A 19301-nucleotide genomic window follows, 5' to 3' on the forward strand; every position below is an offset into this window, starting at 1 on the left:
AAAATTGGATGAATTGTATCAAGGTCATGAAACAAGTTTTTTTTAAAGTCCAAAAAGAATTACTTCAATGAATACTAGAACATTGTTGAGTTTCCAACTCCCAACCCATATGTAATTTCACAAAAATACAACTGAACAATTCAATATCAACACACCCATTTATAACAGAATTAACTCTGTAAACAATTATCTTCAATGGGAAAACTAAAAATATAGATTTGTTAAAGCATAAAGTTCAAATATACAGACTTGTGGGCCTTTTCCTACCAGGTTTTCTGTTCAGTAACCAAAAGCTGTGCTACTGCACAGGCCGTTAATCACGATTGTCCTACATGAACAGAGTTCGACAAATGATCAACTAAATTTTGTAATGGAAAACAAGTTCCCCTGCACCAACTTTTACTACATTAAACTATGGCTATTTCATGATGGTTATCATAGCAGAACAGATCAAGTTCCTGCACAGCTGGAAAAAAAAATCCATTCTAAAATCCATGACATTTTCCAATTATTAAACAGTACCACTCAATAGGAACACAATTTCATTTAATATATTTCAATGGAAAAAATGTAACAGAATTCTCCTTCAAGAATGTTACAAAGTGTATGTGAGCATGAGCAATGCTTTATGACGAGCTATGATTCTTACAACCCAAAAAAATTAAAACTGGATCAGACTTCATATATCAGTGTACATATAAGAAATGTCATGTCAAAAATTCAACAGTTCAAGAAGTGAATTATTTTCAGGAAAACAATTTTCCACAGTGATGGATATATATAATCTTTCAAGTTAATTTGGAAACTTTTAGCAAACTTCTGATTTCACCTAGGATTTTATTCTACATTTTAATCAGATTTGTAGCATAGTATAAATTGTCACTGGTTTAACAGTCAAGCAAGGACTACTTCAGGTCTTTGGTTTATAACTGAAGTTAAATGTAGTTTCTTAATTAAAGATGAAGATTTGAGAAAAGCTTCGTAGGCATCAGTTATTTCAAACAAAATCCGAAGTATAGCGTGCAACAAATGCTATATAACTGCAAAGAAGTCACGAATACATGATCTTGAGTACTTATTGAAAACACTTCGTATTAACAGCTTTAATCTACTTCAAAAAGACAAAATAGTCTTCTGAATGATGTCCACACATTCTCTTAATTCATCTTCTTTGATTATCAGGGGTGGTGCCAGTCTAATGATGTGTCCGTGGGTTGGTTTAGCTAGCAGGCCATTATCACGTAGACGAATACAAATTTCTGTTGCATCAAAGGCTGAAACAGGGAATAAAGGTTGAATAAAGCTATCGAAAATAACAGTTCTGAGATTGTTCAAAACAAATCTTGGTAATTGTTTATATTTTATGACCTTTTTCACCATGTAAACTACCTTTCAACTGCAAAACCATTCAACATCACCTTTGTGCAAGTACAGCGGTACTAGCGCACCAAAATCATCTTGCATTGAGCTAGACAGGCAGGTGATGCTCTTAATTGCTACCTCACATATATTTATTCTGACTGGCTTGAATTCAAATATAACCCCACAGTAACCAGCTTAGAAAAACGGGGTTATTCGTCTAGCTTTACATGACAAACATGTAGCGGAGGTCAGCCAGTAGCTCAGGTTCAGCCATTAACTTCAAGAGAAAACATGGGAGGGAAAAAATGAGGCAAGAAACCTCATTTACACTTTGAGCAGGAAGCAAATTAAGTTAAGAGCTGTTCAGCTTAAGGCTTCATTTTGTCCGAATTAAATTTTTAAAAACTTATTTGGCATAGGACCAAGAGGATCCAAAGTTTAACATGGCACATAAATTTTTTTTTATAATAATCTTTATTATTGTCACAAGTAGACTTAAGATTAACACTGCAATGGTGAAAAGCCCCTTCGCCACACTCCAGCGCCTGGTCGGGTTCACAGAGGGAGAATTCTGAATGTCCAATTCACCTCACAAGCACATGTTTCGGGTCTTATAGGAGGAAACCAGAGCACCGGAGGAAACCCACACAGACACGGAGAGAACTTGCAGACTCCGCACAGACATTGACCCAAGTGGGAAATCAAAGCCAGGATCCTGGCACTATCAAACATCAGTCCTAACCGCTGTGCTACCCTGCGATGTCAGAAATACAAACATTGCACCTTCATAAATATTTACAGTGCAGGAGGCCATTCGGCCCATCGAGCCTGCACCGGCCCCTAGAAAGAGCAACCTACTTAAGCACATGCCTCCACCCTATCTCCATGACCCCACCTAATCTTTTTCGACACTAAGGGCAATTTTAGCATAGCTAATCCACTGAACCTGCACACCTTTGGACTGTGGGAGGAAACCAGAGCACCCGGACGAAACTCACGCAGACACAGGGAGAAAGTGCAAACTCCACACAGACCGTCAGTCACCTGAGGCCAGAATTGAACCCGTGACCCTGGATCTGTGAGGCAGCAGTGCTAACCACTGTGCCGCCCCGGGCACTAAGTGTTTTCAATAAATTGGATTAGACTTATGAGATGACTTAGTTTAAGCATTGGTGCTTTGTACAGAGAATTGCAAAAACAATGGTGAGGGTACGTTTGTCTTCCTTATGGTACTCCATTGCTAGCTCAATGATTCTTTCACGTTGACAGATTAAATTTGACATCTGTTATAGGCACCTCTAGCTGCATTTTATTCGGCCCCCAATTAAACTTATTTAAATAGTCTCTCAAGAGATCGCCTGTGCTGCTTGACTGGAATTGCTACAATACGTAGAAAGGCTCTTTGTACCTTTTGTTTCTCTAATAACAATGGCATTCAATAATCCTTTTCCTCTCACACAAGTCACAATATCTGATGGTAATTTCATGAGTTCGCTTCGGAGCAACATTCCCATCTCCTCCGAATTTTCTGCCAAATTTTCTTCTTCAAGAACCTGTATATTTCAGTTTAAGGGATATTGTAAAAAAAAGATTTAGCCAGTCATTAGGAACAAATAAAGCCAACTAGGCTTGAACATGCATTCTCCTTTCCACAAACACTATCTACCTTCCTCGATCAGAACCTCATTCTTATTGCTGCTTGGAAACATGTACAAGGTCTGTTTCGGTGGCTTTCCTGATAACAGTCAAAAATTCCATCATCCTTTGGGTGAAAACTTTCCACCAGACATGCCACTACTTCAAGCTTCTTCATTTTTAAATTTTCTGTAGCTCAGGTTTGAAACCTTCAAGCTGAACTATCTTCCTCAATAGCTTCCTTCACAGTAACATATCAGCATGAAGTATTTTTCAAAGAAAAACTTCAGAAATAAATCTCTAGAATGTCAAATTATTGCATTATTTCTAATCTGCCTTTTTTCTTTATGATGCCATCCAACTTTGAAGCCCTTAGCTTTGCCGGTACTGCCTTCATCCCATTTCTGATCTCCCACAATACTCTAACATTACTGGTCAAAATTATTGCCATCGTATGTGCCGACACTGTGAGCCCAATGATAACCAGCCACGACATTCTCCTTCAATATCGTGTGTGTAGCTCATCTTCAACATGTTCAATTCAACATGTTATATAATCTTTAACAGTGTCACAAGTAGGCTCACATTAACACTGCAATGAAGTTACTGGGAAAAGAATAACATGTCCAATGCAGTTACATCCGCAAGACTTCCAAGGGGTTCTAGCTTAGTTCCCTTTTATCACTTACATACTATTCCTCTAGACAGTATTTGAAAGCATATAGTAAGCTTTTGTATGTGCCAATGATATCCAATTCTACCACTCTATTATGACCACCCCAAGGCTGTCGCTACACTATCAGAGTGCCTGGCAAGTCCTGGATAAGTTTAAATTTCCTTCAATCCAAATAAAAGTCATTCTTTTTAGTCCAAAAGCTACTACATAGCTCTAGGTGCAACTTCATCAACCTTTCAATACATAGTGTATTACCTATGCATTAGGTTAACCCAATCCCCACTCTCGAGTCTTTTTAATCCCATATATCACCAGCTGCCAAATTTCAAAATCCCTTTTCAGAACATTTCCCATTGATTCTTCTCTGAAGGAACCTGCTTTATTACTCCAAGGGTTGATTTCTTGAATGGCTTTCAGTTTACCTTCCTTCAGCTTTCACATATTAATCCAAACCTTCCTTGTGTCCTCAAGGTCCATGCAGAAAACACTTGTTATAACCAGGTTACACGTCTCATCCTACATTCCTCCAGTTGTACATTACTATTTATTCACTACTCCAAAGATTAATGTTTAGCACTACATTACTGCTCTTTTGAACTTTGCCTTCTTATTCCATCTTTCCTTCCCAAACTTAAATCCATATCTATAGTTAGTCAATTTAAATCCCCTCCCACAAGCACTGCACTCCCCACACAAGTTTTCATCTGTTAACTGCTCAGTGCCCTGTCCTACTTGCTAGGAACAGATTATCGAGATCATCACACTTTATAAATAGCAGCTGTTCATCCATGACAATCTGATAATCAATTATTCAAGTATTTCCACTAAGAGGGAATTTATTAGAAGTGAAAGATCAAGCTAACTGGGCATTAAAAACTCATCTGCAGCGAATTTCCACCTGCCTGCATCGCAGACATACCTCAAGTGCAGCAATAGCAACTCGACATGCCAAAGGATTGCCACCATACGTGGACCCATGCTGACCTGGCTTAATTGTTAACATAATTTCATCATTGCAAAGCACTGCCGACACCTGTGGAGAGAGAAAAATTAACTTCATTCCTTATGAAAAACATACAATTTTCAGCAATATTTTCTTTAGAATCAAGTGCCATCATAAGAGTAATTAAAATCAGCTCAACTAGATTGTTTATTCAGACAGTCAGTAAGACATGGGCTTTTTGCACTGTACTTAATTAGGAAATTCTTTTAGCTGCCTCCTGTTTAAGATCAACGGTCACAGAAACTATTCAGCACAAGCAAAAAATAGGCCAACACAACCTCCGATTGCAATCCCCATTTGAACTTTAATAAAAACAAAATACAGTCATCTTGATACTTTCATGTGTAGGGTCTTGCACATACAGAAATGTACAATGGCTTTCCACCAGAAACTTTATTAGGATATAGGTTGCACGGAGAGTCGGCACATACCTTGACCGGCACCAATTCTCCACATTGCTTCCGGCAGAGGGGGGGGAGGGGGGTTCAGAGAATTCCAGTAAAGGATAGTAGACAACCAGCCAGGAATATTTGAAATAGCAGTTCAGTAGTTTCAAGGTCACCATACTAGCTTTTTATCGCAGACTTTCATCAATCCATAGCTGCAGCTCTTGTTGCCACCACATTAATCCAGGTTTTTGGATTACTGGTCCACTAACATAACCATAGTGCAACCAATCAATACACTACGAATTGATGCCAGTAATGGCGGATCTAGCCGGACACAGCAACCAGACTGGTGTCTCTCTCCACTCAGGAAACTATACCTTCACTTGCCCCGTAGGCTACTGGGTAAAAAGACAGGAACAGCCTTTGCGAGAATAGACAAGAGGCCGAAGTGGTGCAAGCAGTGCGAGATCCCGAATGACCAAGCAACTTCGTACAGTGCACGGTTATCCACGATTAACATGCTTGATTTGCCTTTTCTGAACAGAAAGCTCAGAATTTTGACCCAACAAGTAGAACAGACCTTTTTAAATGAAGACACTTGGCAGGACGCAGAGGGAGATTTGGCTGGGGACAAGCCAGCAGCCTCATGGTTGCTGTGCTAGAAGGACACGCCTAAACTAACAGCTTGTCATGGGGAGGGTGAAGGATGATGCTAGGCAACAGAACCAAACCCTTGCTCAGTATATACAGGCAGTGGATGGTGGAGCAACTGAGAGAAAACCTCAAACAAGTCAGAAAGGGGAAGGTTCCGTTCTGGATCAGCGAAAAGCAGATTGAACATCTGTCCCTAATGACACTAACTGTCAATTACAACAACTGACCAAGATCTGGTTTAGCGATAGCTGTAGATAAACCCCGCACTGGGGATGGTGTTAGGGATCCCTGTAATTTTAAATAACAAAGTTGGGTTGAGAGTCTTTGGAGCAGAAAATATAGGAGTCATCCAATAGGGAATGTCATTGGGATATGATGGGACCCAACTGCACGTGGTTGAGAAAGAAGGGAGGTTCATAGGCATTAGTCTGGACAAATGTGAGCACACAGAACAGTTGTGTATATTTGAATGAGTAAGCCCTGTGCAGATTCAGGACAAGGACTGATCTAAACTGTACCCTGGAAATTTGGAATCTGGAAAATTATGTCACACGGGGGGGGGGGGGGGGGGGGAATACTGTATAACATCCTCGCGAGGACAATACCAGCACGGGGTGTAAACATGCAACATCGCCACTTTCTGCAACAGGCCAAAGCACCGCCCCCGCTAGAATTGGGCAGCACGATAGCACTGTGGATAGTACAATTGCTTCACAGCTCCAGGGTCCCAGGTTCGATTCCGGCTTGCGTCACTGTATGTGCGGAGTCTGCACATCCTCCCCGTGTCTGCGTGGGTTTCCTCCGGGTGCTCCGGTTTCCTCCCACAGTCCAAAGATGTGCAGGTTAGGTGGATTGGCCATGAGAAATTGCCCTTCATGACCAAAATTGCCCTTAGTTGAGTGGGGTTACTGGGTAATGGGGATAGGGTGGCGGTGTTGACCTTGGGTAGGGTGCTCTTTGCAAGAGCCGGTGCAGACTAGATGGGCCGAATGGCCTCCTTCTGCGCTGTAAATTCTATGAAATGCTCGAAATGAACTCAGGCAGACTCTGGGGGAGTACGGTGATAAATGCAACACCGGGATAACACTTCTGCCCAAGCAATTACAACAAATTCAGATACAAATGGCCACAGCACACAAGACCCTCGTCATAGTGCAACAAATGGGGAAAATCAAAAGAAATATTAGTGAGATCAGAGTCACTATCTGATGGAAGGATTTCTGGGATTGGGGTTCCAACATCCAAATACATCCATGAGTTCGCCACCAGCCATACCTGACTGGAATAGGTATCCTGCACATGGCCGTCTACTTAACCATCCTCACACTTCAGCCCGTCCGATGGAAAAAACTGATGCAGCGCCTGGATGCAAAAAACTCGATCTGGCGCCGCAAACAGGTATATTCAGAACCCTCATCTGAAAGTTTTATTTTGTCTGTTGTTGCTTGGTGTATTTGTTACTTTTGTATTTTCGACCATTGTATTTTATACACTAGCAGCTTAATTTTTTACTTTATTTATGGTTGCACAAAATGTATGTTGGGTTAGGGAGTAGGATTGTTTGCGCAAGATTCTGATACTGGTCCGTCACTGGATCAAGAGAAGGGACTGTGATAAAATGGACAGTGGCCTGAATTTTAGGCCCGAGATCAAATTGGACAGTTTTTAGAATTAAACCACAGTCAGCTGCATGCAAGGGAATTCAAACAACCACTGAATAGAGACACTTGGGACAAGTCTGGGCCTATCCTGTCAACAAGATATCAGGAGATAATCGGTCCCATTTAAATGGATAGATTGTTGGGGATTGCACAGATTAAGTTAGACTTTGTGGCACCCAGTTTTCCAGCCGTTATCAAATATCGAGTACGGTTATGTGTGGACAATATACTTGAAGATGGACCCCTGTAGTCCTGCAGTATTGCGATCAGCAACTCCATTGAGTGTTACGACCCCTACCTCGAGGCCTTATTGGCTGAGGGCCAGAGGAATTTCTGCAAAGGCACGAATAAGAGTATAAAATCAACCACTCTAGCGAAGACCCTGTGCCGTGGTAGCAGAGATTGGGATACTTTAAGGGGGATAACTGCTTTACTGTGTTTAACAATAAATTTGGTTGAATCATAAACCTTATTGTCCTTCCTTCATCTCACAAATAAAGGCACCTGGGTAAAACGATTGAGTAACTGGTCAAAGTGTCTCGGGTTTTACAGATAACATCCATTTTTCCCATCCCCTCACAGAAGATACGGATTCTTGCTGATGTCACAGCTGTTCTTCAAGAGCAGGAACTAAGGATTTAATGTGTTCAAAATATGAATGGTATTGATTTGGTAAATAAGAAACTGTTTCTGGTGATAACCGGGTCAGTAACCAAAGGACACAGATTTAAGGCAACGGCAGAAGAACCAGAGGTCAGCGAATTTGTAGACTTAGCAAAAATCTGATCTACCCAATTATGCCGATGAACAAGGGATTGAAATATAGAAGCATAAACGCTGTTAAATGCAGCAAGTGCCATGACCTGCTTGATGGATGGTCTCCACAAGCAATCTCAGTTTAACATGGGCACCTGCACTTCCAAAAATTGAAAACATCTTCTGTTCCTGTCAGAGATGCAGATATTTTAGAACAATGAAGAATGTAACAGAAAGCCACGTATAGGGTTTTAGGTTAGGATATTTTTTGTTCCCTACCAGATGTGAAACAGATTACAGATTCACTTGGTAGCATCTCTAATTTGTACCATGAGGTTACTTAATCCCAGCATTGGTAACAAGGACTGCAGGGAGGACACAGATCACAGTACTCCCCAAAAGGCATGGCGACTGCTTTCGAGATGTCTGTGGTCTCCCCATTTTCCTTCTCTTTACTGTTTTTTTCCTTTGGTGGCTCATGCAACACCATGCTGTAGATCACTTTTAGTGGTAGGACAAAACCAAAATACTTACTGCAGATACTGGAAATCTGAAATAAAAACAGAAAATGCTGGAAATACTTAGTAGGTCAGAAAAAAAAAATTACACCGGACTTTGATGTCATTTGTGACCAACCGCACTGTTCATAAGTCAACAGTGGGGAAGAGAGGTTTGGTTTCATTATTGTATGTAAAACATCGTTATAATTGCCATAAAAGGTCATATTTATTTGCATCAAAGCTTCTTATTGCTAATTCTTTGACCATTTATGGCCAGTCCCCCATACAACAAACACTCTGCGTCTGAACAATGACTAAGTAATAGCATATTTGTTCCAAATATAAAATTTGAGTTATTATCTCATTTAGTTTTCAATCTTTAATTGTAGTTATAGTTACATCTGCATTGATCCACATGTGCCTCACACTAAGTTCTAAGCGTGCCATTTATTTATTTATTTTATTAAAATACAAGGCATTTAATTTAGATTCAACGTTTTTTTGTCCCTTTTGGATTTAAAGTGATCCCAGATATGTCACATTTTCTGATCATCCCTATTTTGCTGAATAAAGTCGTGGACCGGTTTGTGTAAACTGAATGGATTAACGGTCAACCATCGGGTTGTGGTCGAGTCACACATGTCGGTCCCAAAGTCGAAGCTTCAATTCCCTGAAGAATATATTGCAGGGTTGAATTTTGCAGCAATCTAGCAACTTAGCATGCTTTCCTATTTCTTGAACACAATTTCACTGTTTGCCATGGCATCATTATCATACCCGTGCTATGTTGGAAATACTTCAGATTACATCCGAAAATCATCACTCACAGGATACACGCCGCCTGAGAGGGCTTTTCCAAGCATAACAATATCTGGTATGACATCATCGTGATCACATGCCAATCGTCGTCCAGTCCTAGCCAGTCCAGTCTGCACTTCATCTGCGATGAAGAGAATCTATTCAATGATACAAAACATAACAATTGGAGATTTCTTGTCCATATTCAATAAACTAGTAACGTTTGTCACACCTACATTCCTAAAACTCACATTATGTGCTGTACACAATTCTCTGACTCCTTGAAGGTAACCTTTGTCAGGAACAACTACTCCAGCTTCTCCTTGAATTGGTTCCACCATAAATGCTGCAATATTAGGGTCCTGGACTGCACGCTAAAGAGAACGGCAATTATCTAACAGCAATGTCAACACAAAATTAAAGCAAAACATAAACTGCAACAAAATATTAAAACTAATTATATATTTTTTAATACCTCTAATGCCGGCAGATCATTGTATGGAATAATTTCAAACCCAGGCATAAACGGTCCAAAACCTTCATAACTACTGGGATCTGTTGAACTGGAAACAGCAGACATAGTTCGGCCCCAAAAATTACCAGCTGAAGCAAAGAGTATTAAATAAGGTAAAGTTAATGCTGCACTTGAACTTTCAGCCACTTCAAACTTTCTAGCTTGGGACATGGCGTGGTGTAAATCCATTTACAGAAATATTTCCTTCATGAGTTTAAAATGTATTCAACATACTTGATACTGTGAGAAAATATCTTTAGCATTCAAAATGTTTATTTTTTCCTTTACCAGACCTAGAACAGTTCAAATAATAACCAAATAAAAAACACGATCTTTGCACCATTCTATATATTATATTTTAATTGATAATGTTCAGTCCAAGAGCAATATCAATAATGTAATGGGCTGTCCTATCCCCTAGCCAATCGCTGAGTAAACTATTAAATGTACAGGTAACCCCCAAATCGTTAAGCCATTACAATGTAGTAAATAACCAGGATAATTTAACGTGAATTACAACTGCAATAATTGAATATTACATGGAGCTGATGTCGCACTTTTCAAAACAATCTTACCCGCAAAAAGAATTTTTGCTTTATATTTTGGAATTCCTTTAACTTCATATGCCCATTTGCGAGCCAGCTTGCAAGCACTTTCTCCTGCTTCCACACCTAAATCCAAACATTCAAAATCGGAAAGCAAATATGATAAACAATTACCAGAAATCCATATTGCCAAATTTCACATCATGCTCTACTCTCCTTTCAATTTCACTCCATACCAGGGATTAGTTCATGATCTCCATTCCATTCTGCTGGAATGCTATTTTCCTTTTCTTTAGAAAATGAGCACTCAGGACTCAAATAATTAACAACAAAAAATCACAATGCCAAGAACCTCTTCAAAATTACCAATGGAATCCAGAGTCACATGATTATTTTAAAATTAAAAAAGCTTTTAGGTTCCAATGTTTTAGCTACTGCTTAAAATGACTGGCAAATGGTATATGCTCCCTAGAAAGGAATACAGAACTTACCACTTGCTCACCAGAACAGAATGTTGGGCAACGGAACAGCATCACTTATCTAGAATGCAACTGCTTTAATTTATCGGAGTATGACCGATCAAAACTGTAAAAATAACAAAGGAGCCATTGGGCTGTAATTTCCTCAGAGCAATGAGCATTGGATTTTCCTCCCATCCCACCTTGTCTGACTTTCCGACTGAGGCCAGGCTTGATCTTGCCGGCACAGAGTGTCTTCAGGGCACATCATTGAAGTCCAATCTGTCAAAGTGAAGGAGGGTACTCCCGCTTTTTTCCCCCCACAGCAGTCACTGCCATAAACCAGGTAAGTAAATGTAAAGGTCCTTGACAGATCAGGGAGACGGTAAACATCCAAAGTAAGTGAGTAGGATTTGGGGGATGGGACAGAGGTCAGGCCCAGGAGGGGGGAGGGAACAGTCCCCTATGTAGGGAGAAATCTCGAGGTGGGTGGGTGGGGGGGGGGGGGGGGGGGGGGGGGGGGAGGGAAGAGATGATGTCTGTACAATAGTTCCTCAGGAGCTAGATGGGGTGTCAATTTTTAAACTTTCTGGGTAACTATTGGTGTTGTCAGATGTACCCAAACTGTGTAACTTAAGGTCACATTTTGGAATGGTCCTCAGGACAGGGCAATTGCCCTGCTAAACTTTACCCATGAAGTTCTCAGAGGTTCCCCAGTGAATCTTTGGGCTACCCACAAATCTGACAGTGGAGCTCAGAAGTTACAGCCTATTGAAACTACTGAAAAGAGAGACATTTGCCAAAGCTTTGCACCTTGCATTCCATCAGGATTAACGGAAGAGTGCCAAATTTCAAATGAGCACAATAATTTAGACTACCAGGGAAAAGCTTGCCGATTGGTTGGCAAGTTGATTCTGATTGCTTTCTTCATGGCACTGCTTCAGTCAATGAGGAACAATAGGCTCCCCAAGCGCCTGGGTAATTCAAAAAAATGCATACAGCTTGAATACATTTGTTTTCTTTATCGAGATTAGGACCCTGTATGTACATGTATTTCATGTCCAGCAAGCATAAATGAGCCACGTTATACGTTTGACTGATAAGACTTAAATTAGTTGGTGTAGCTATTAGCGCACTCAGGATTATACAGCAAGTGATGCCCAAATAGTAAATTGCCAGGGCCCTAGCCTGCTAGGGAGGTACAGTCACAGGCACTGTGCTACCCTTCCTGCACTTGATCCCTTCACAGTGCCATGACTTGCCAGCCTAGTTAGTCAGGTGACTAGATTCATGCATCACCCAGATTTGGATGCACTTGGTATTTAACGGCAGAACACCACACTCTGATCAGGTAGCAATTTAATTAAAACAGTATGAATTTTCTAACTCCAGAAGAGCAAGCTCTTTGGTGAGCTAATTTTAAAAAACAGCTCGTATTTTAATTGGAACAGGAATATGCTAACATGCTGCAAAGCATGTAAATACTACTACTGAATACCACTGAACTATTAGCTGAACAAATAAATGCCTTTAAAGCCATCATTGATTTTGAAAAAACATAATTGCCACATTTAGCAAAGGGCATGAGGGGTTAAAAGCTATAAGGTGTGAAGCTGACAACCAAAAGTTGCATCATAGCATGCAGAACTTAAAAGTGCCCGGTCTTAAATGTTATACATAATGAGATGTTGAACAGGACAAGCTCATGCTTGCAATCACCAACACACAGCCCCTACTTGCACTCTTTCACGTGCTTCAGACATTCGACAAAATAAACCTATATAGCAGTGAAATCGCATGGTATTTTATCACGTCATAAGAAATAAAGACCATAAAAAATACGTTTTTCTTTCAAATACAGCTGTGAACATTCCATACTAAATCATTGTTTACTAACCTGTATTCATCGGCAACACCTTCTTGTAGTTGAACAGCTGTGTGATATATTCTTCATACTCTCCCAGTACATTATTGTAGAAAGCCCGTGAAGTGAGAGTCAATTTATCAGCTTGAGACTTAAGTGCTTCAACAATCTTTGGATGACAATGGCCTTGATTCACAGCACTGTAAGCACTCAGGAAGTCAAAATACCGTCTGCCTTCTATATCCCATACATAAATCCCTGAAAAGTGATTATAAAGCTATGAGTTTTGTTTAAAACGTATTTCGGTCAAATATTAGAAATTCACTTTTTAACCATCAAAAATTCCCCGGCACAGGTGTAAGGTGCCAAATGATTCCCTTCTGTACTGGTTCTATGAAAAGATGAATCCCTCAAGTGGTTTCACATCAATGCAAACTAGTTCAATTTTCAGATGGTATCAGGGGCTGGAGATATCCTAATAATTACAAGAGAGATGAAAAACAGAAGCGGCTAGAAAATTGGCACACACATTTTGGCAAGTGTTGCAAATAGGAAGGAAAATGGGTGACTTCTTCCGCTAATTTTGTTAAAGTAGTCAGGAATGAAATTAATAGACCTAAAAGCATGAGTGGATTCTGCACTTGTGTCCAAGCAAAGCCAATTAAATATTGAGCGACACTTAGCATTTGGTGCAGTCAGAAAAGTCATGATAAAACCTTAGTGCTCTGGCTGGATTGATGCACTTTCAAGTTTAGGTCCCTGAAGAACAAGGGGAATAGAGAAAAACAAGGTCGAGTTCTGGTTTCACAGCTCTTGTGAAGCAAGGAAAAAGTCTAGCGGAACTTGAGCTTTTCAAAATAAGAAATGAAATTGATCTTAGAGATATACACATAGTTACCAAGATAGAAAAGTCGAGTTAAATTAAATTGCCAGAGGAGGGGGTAACACGTCCAAAGTAGTCAAAGGAAATTTCAGACTAATTTTGAGGACTGTTTTCATGCAGTGAAGGGTGTATGAAACAGGCATTTGAACAGAGCAGAGGAAGTAAAATATGTAACCATTTAAATCTAACTGGATGTTAATGCAGGAGGGATTGCTGAGTATTTCTGAAGAGATGACGAGATGAGTTACTTCACCCATCCAGAGATAGTGATTAGTCCAGATATCCAAAGCAGGGTGTGCAATCACCAAATCTTCAATCAAAACAGTCTGCACTCTTGCACAAATCAACAACTTAGAATCGAATTTAAATAATATCAATTGCATTTTGTACAAAAGTACAAGAAATGATGTAGAGGATCTGGCGTGGGCATTTTGATTGTAGAATCCGCTATTAAGTTTAAGAACAAATATTCAGAATTGCCTACCTTCCCCTTTAGCCAATGCTACAGGCAGTGGACTATAATTATGTGCACCATATTTTGCTTCGCGTGCAAAAAACCTCTTCTGACGTGAGTGATTTCTCAATTTTTATTGATGTTTTCAGAGGCAGCAGAGTGAGCCACAGTCTTGAGTCTTCGCTTTAAGACTGAAGTGCTGGAATTTATGTAACGTGAGAATCTGGACAGCATTTTTCTCAAGAGTTCCAAGCGTTGCTGTACAAATAAAGGGAGAGTTAATTATTTGTGTATTCATTTTTATGTCATTTGTGTAGCAGTAAGCCTTAGTCTCACCTGATATTTCATTTCACTGATTCAACTACAATGCTAAACATTGAAATAGTTTTAACTAAAAGTGAAGTTCATGCAGAGGAACTTTCCAATCGGAAAAACAATCACTTTCCAATTCCCTACTTCAATGTTAACACAAGTCAACTTAAATTTTCTCGGCTACATCTGAATATTTATCACTGTAAAATAAAACTTGGACCAGAATGAGAAGTAATTACAAGACAAGAAGATCACCATTTAAAAGGAAGGATTTATAGACTTTAGTAAGTATGGGGAAATCAGTCCCTACTCACAACCCATACTAATGCACAAGATAAGCTCAATTCAACAATACCTCCCTAACATCCCAGAGAAGGCAAAATCTTAACCATCCTTTATGTGGCGCTAATGCAACTACATCTGATATCAAGTGCCCAACAAATTTTACTGCACCCCAAACAGCATCTTTCTCATCCCTCAACTGTACAGCCAAATTGATGTTTCAATGAATTCTCCTGAAAGTGTTCTGCTAGTTAAGTTCAGACGTCTTCTTTACAGTAAGACTGAACAAATTATTTGAATTTACACGTTGTTGAATATATGGGCTGGTTCAGCACAGTGGGCTAAACAGCTGGCTTGTAATGCAGAACAAGACCAACAGCGTGGGTTCGATTCCCGTACCGGCCTCCCCGAACAGGCGCCGGAATGTGGCGACTAGAGGCTTTTCACAGTAACTTCATTGAAGGCTACTTGTGCCAATAAGTTATTATTATTGTATGCATGGATACAAAGATTATAGAATAATCAAGTCATGCTCGACTACTTTGGTGCTCATTTCAGTGTCAGTGAAAGCTTGGAGCAGGCAATAGTTGGAAGGAAGCCATGTTATGATGATGCATAAGGAACATTGCTCTATTTAACCAAGGATAGATTTGCATATCCAGAATGAACACAACTGACGCAAGCACTATGTACAAAATATTGACATAAATTAGTTTTTATTATAGTTCAGTTTGCTTTGAAATACAACGTAATTAACAGGAAGGCATTTTTTCTGGTCCAGCCCCTCACTCCAAAACAACTATCCTGTGCATCTCCCAGTTTGACATTTTCTTTACTCCTGTTATGAGTATACCACTCGTCAAAGCAACACTGGTGATGTGGGAAACATGAAATAAAAGGAACAGAAAATGCTGAAAATAAGCAGTTCAATCAGAATGAACATTTCAGGGCGATTACATTTTGTCAGCCAGCTGGCAAAATATTAACTAGGTTTCTCTCTCCACACAGGCTGCCTGACTTGAGTATTCTCCATATTTTCTAGACCATTTACGTATTTCTTACATAAGCACTTCAACATGAAGTTGTTAAAACTATCAAGCTGATCACAATCAAGTTTCTGAAAAATAGGGGCAGCACGGGTGGCACAGTGGTTAGCATTGCTGTCTACGGTGCAGAGGACCTGGGTTTGAATCACGGCCCTGGGTCACTGTCCATGTTGAATTTGCACGTTCTACCCGTGTCTGCATGGGTTTCACCCCCACAATCCAAAGGATATGCAGGTTGGGTGGATTGACCATGCTAAATTGCCCCTTAATTTGAAAAAATAATTGGGTACTCTAAATTTATTTTTAAAAGTTTATTTTTTATAAAGCAGATTTTATTTTGTAGTCAGTCCCAATTAAAGTCGACTAAAACTTAAGTTTTCAAAAATGTTACACTAGACTTAAATCAAACTTTGAAATTCAATTTCAAGTAATACTGTAGCCAAATTGATCTACAAATCTTCACCCATCTTTAGTCAAATTCTGTTCTGCCGGTTCTGCAGAATTTAAGCATTTTCAATTAAATGAAGTGAAATCGCTTATTGTCACGAGTAGGCTTCAATGAAGTTACTGTGAAAAGCCCCTAGTCGCCACATTCCGGCGCCCTGTTCGGGGAGGCTGGTACGGGAATTGAACCGTGCTGCTGGCCTGCTCTGGTCTGCTTTCAAAGCCAGCGATTTAGCCCAGTGTGCTCCATCACCAGCTGAAAATGCAAGTTGCACCTACCAAATGCCTTTCACTTCAACTCAACTTGAACAAAATGTAAATTCTGAATCACATGCATGAAACTGTTGAGGCCAAAATGAATAGCATTGATGCTGCTGTAGCTAGGTTATATTAAGCGGGTGAACCAGCAGAGGGCAGCAGAGCAGAGCTACTGATCAGCTGTTCTGGGGGAAATTTGCATACGTGCAGTGCGGTCAGCCTAAGTTGAAGGTGAACCTGCGAAGAAGACCCAAGGAGTTGAGTAAAGGCAAGCAACCAGCAGAGGGGCAGCAGAGCAGAGCTACTGATCAGCTGTTCTGGGAAGGAAATTTGCATACGTGCAGTGCGGTCAGCCTAAGTTGAAGGTGAACCTGCGAAAGAAAGGACCCAAGGAGTTGAGTAAAGGCAAGCAACCAGCAGAGGGCAGCAGAGCAGAGCTACTGATCAGCTGTTCTGGGGAAATTTGCATACGTGCAGTGCGGTCAGCCTAAGTTGAAGGTGGTTTGTGGAGGGGCTGTTGGCAAGTGACAGTTAACCCGAAACACTTTGTGAGTGTTTCCCACCCTACCTCCTCCTCTAACCAACCCCCCCACCCCACGGTGGTTGGGAAGCGGGAGCAGGGGCCTGTCGTGAAGGGTGAGTGAGTGCCTTTAATTTGCTTACCCTTTCAGCGGGATCAGGGTTTGAGGTAATATCAGGTAAGCTCTTCCTTTCTTTTCTTGTTTTTTTTTTAATCTAGAGGGGATGTCAGGGAAGGCAGTACAATGCTCCTCCTGCAGAATGTTTGAGGTGAGGGACGCCGTCAGTGTCCCTGCTGATTTCATCTGTGGGAAGTGCACCCAACTCCAGCTCCTCAAAAACCGTGTTTAGGGACCTGGAGCTTGAGCTGGATGAACTTCGGATCATTCGGGAGGCAGAGGGGGTCATAGATAGGAGCTTCAGGGAAGTAGTTACACCAAAGACTGGAGATAGATGGGTAACTGTAAGAGGGACTGGGAAGAAGCAGTCAGTGCAGGGACCCCCTGCGGTCGTTCCCCTGAGTAACAAGTATACCGTTTTGGATACTTGTGGGGGGGACGACTTACCAGGGGTAAGCCATGGGGTACGGGCCTCTGGCACGGAGGTCTGTCCCTGTTGCTCAGAAGGGAAGGGGGGAAAGGAGTAGAACATTAGTAATTGGGGATCAATAGTCAGGGCACAGATAGGAGATTTGTGGGAGCGAGAGAGACTCACGTTTGGTATGTTGCCTCCCAGGTGCAAGGGTACGTGATGTCTCGGATCGTGTTTTCCGGGTCCTTAAGGGGAGGGGGAGCCGCCCAAGTCGTAGTCCACATTGGCACTAACGACATAGGTAGGAAAGGGGACAAGGATGTCAGGCAGGCCTTTAGGGAGCTAGGATGGAAGCTCAGAGCGAGAACAAACAGAGTTGTTATCTCTGGGTTGTTGCCCGTGCCACGTGATAGTGAGATGAGGAATAGGGAGAGGAGAGCAATTAAACACGTGGCTACAGGGATGGTGCAGGCGGGAGGGATTCAGATTTCTGGATAACTGGGGCTCTTTCTGGGGAAGGTGGGACCCTCTATAGACAGGATGGTCTACATCTGAAACCTGAGGGGCACCAATATCCTGGGGGGGAGATTTGTTAGTACTCTTTGGGGGGTTTAAACTAATTCAGCAGGGGCATATGGGAACCTGGATTGTAGTTTTGGGGTGCGAGAGATTGAGAGTAGAGAGGTCAGGAGCACAGTTTTGACTTCGCAGGAGGGCGGCAGTGTTCAGGTCTGTGGTTTGAAGTGTGTCTATTTCAATGCCAGGAGTATACGAAATAAGGTAGGGGAACTGGCAGCATGGGTTGGTACCTGGGACTTCGATGTTGTGGCCATTTCAGAGACATGGATAGAGCAGGGACAGGAATGTTTGTTGCAGGTTCCGGGGTTTAGGTGCTTAGTAAGGTCAGAGAAGGGGGCAAAAGAGGGGGAGGTGTGGCGCTGCTAGTCAAGGACAGTATTACGGTGGTAGAAAGGATGCAAGATGGGGACTCTTCTTCCGAGGTAGTATGGGCTGAGGTTAGAAACAGGAAAGGAGAGGTCACCCTGTTGGGAGTTTTCTACAGGCCACCTAATAGTTCTAGAGATGTAGAGGAAAGGATGGCGAAGATGATTCTGGAAAGAGCGAAGTAACAGGGTAGTTGTTATGGGAGACTTTAACTTTCCTAATATTGACTGGAAAAGATATAGTTCGAGTACATTGGATGGGTCGTTCTTTGTACAATGTGTGCAGGAGGGTTTTCTGACACAATATGTTGACAGGCCAACAAGAGGCGAGGCCACTTTGGATTTGGTTTGGTAATGAACCAGGCCAGGTGTTAGATCTGGAGGTAGGTGAAACACTTTGGAGACAGTGACCACAATTCGGTGACCTTTACGTTAGTGATGGAAAGGGATAAGTATACCCCGCAGAGCAAGAGTTATAGCGGGGGGAAGGGCAATTATGATGCCATTAGACATGACTTAGGATGTGTTGGTTGGAGAAGTAGGCTGCAAGGGTTGGGCACACTGGATATGTGGAGCTTGTTCAAGGAACAGCTATGCATGTTCTTGATAAGTACGTACCAGTCAGGCAGGGAGGAAGGGGTCGAGCGAGGGAACCGTGGTTTACCAAAGAAGTGGATCTCTTGTTAGAGGAAGAAGGAGGCCTATGTGAAGATGAGGCGTGAAGTTTCAGTTGGGCGCTTGATAGTTACAAGGAAGCGAGGAAGGATCTAAAGAGAGAGCTGAGACGAGCAAGGAGGGGACATGAGAAGTCTT

At 41.4% G+C, this 19301-nt stretch overlaps 1 protein-coding gene across 1 annotated transcript; it reads right to left on the minus strand.

Annotated features, from left to right (window-relative positions):
* Nucleotides 1-529: 529 nt before the first annotated feature.
* oat (ornithine aminotransferase) lies at nucleotides 530-14407 on the minus strand. Its single transcript, XM_038821537.1, is given in 11 exon segments — nucleotides 530-1274; nucleotides 2771-2915; nucleotides 4593-4706; nucleotides 9464-9592; nucleotides 9686-9808; nucleotides 9910-10037; nucleotides 10524-10619; nucleotides 12849-13073; nucleotides 14183-14252; nucleotides 14254-14295; nucleotides 14297-14407. Coding segments are annotated over 11 exon segments (1323 nt in total). The 5' UTR covers nucleotides 14387-14407; the 3' UTR covers nucleotides 530-1113.
* Between the last annotated feature and the right edge of the window lie 4894 nt (nucleotides 14408-19301).

The sequence above is a fragment of the Scyliorhinus canicula genome, chromosome 16, assembly GCF_902713615.1.
Source record: "Scyliorhinus canicula chromosome 16, sScyCan1.1, whole genome shotgun sequence".
Lineage (NCBI taxonomy): Eukaryota > Metazoa > Chordata > Chondrichthyes > Carcharhiniformes > Scyliorhinidae > Scyliorhinus > Scyliorhinus canicula.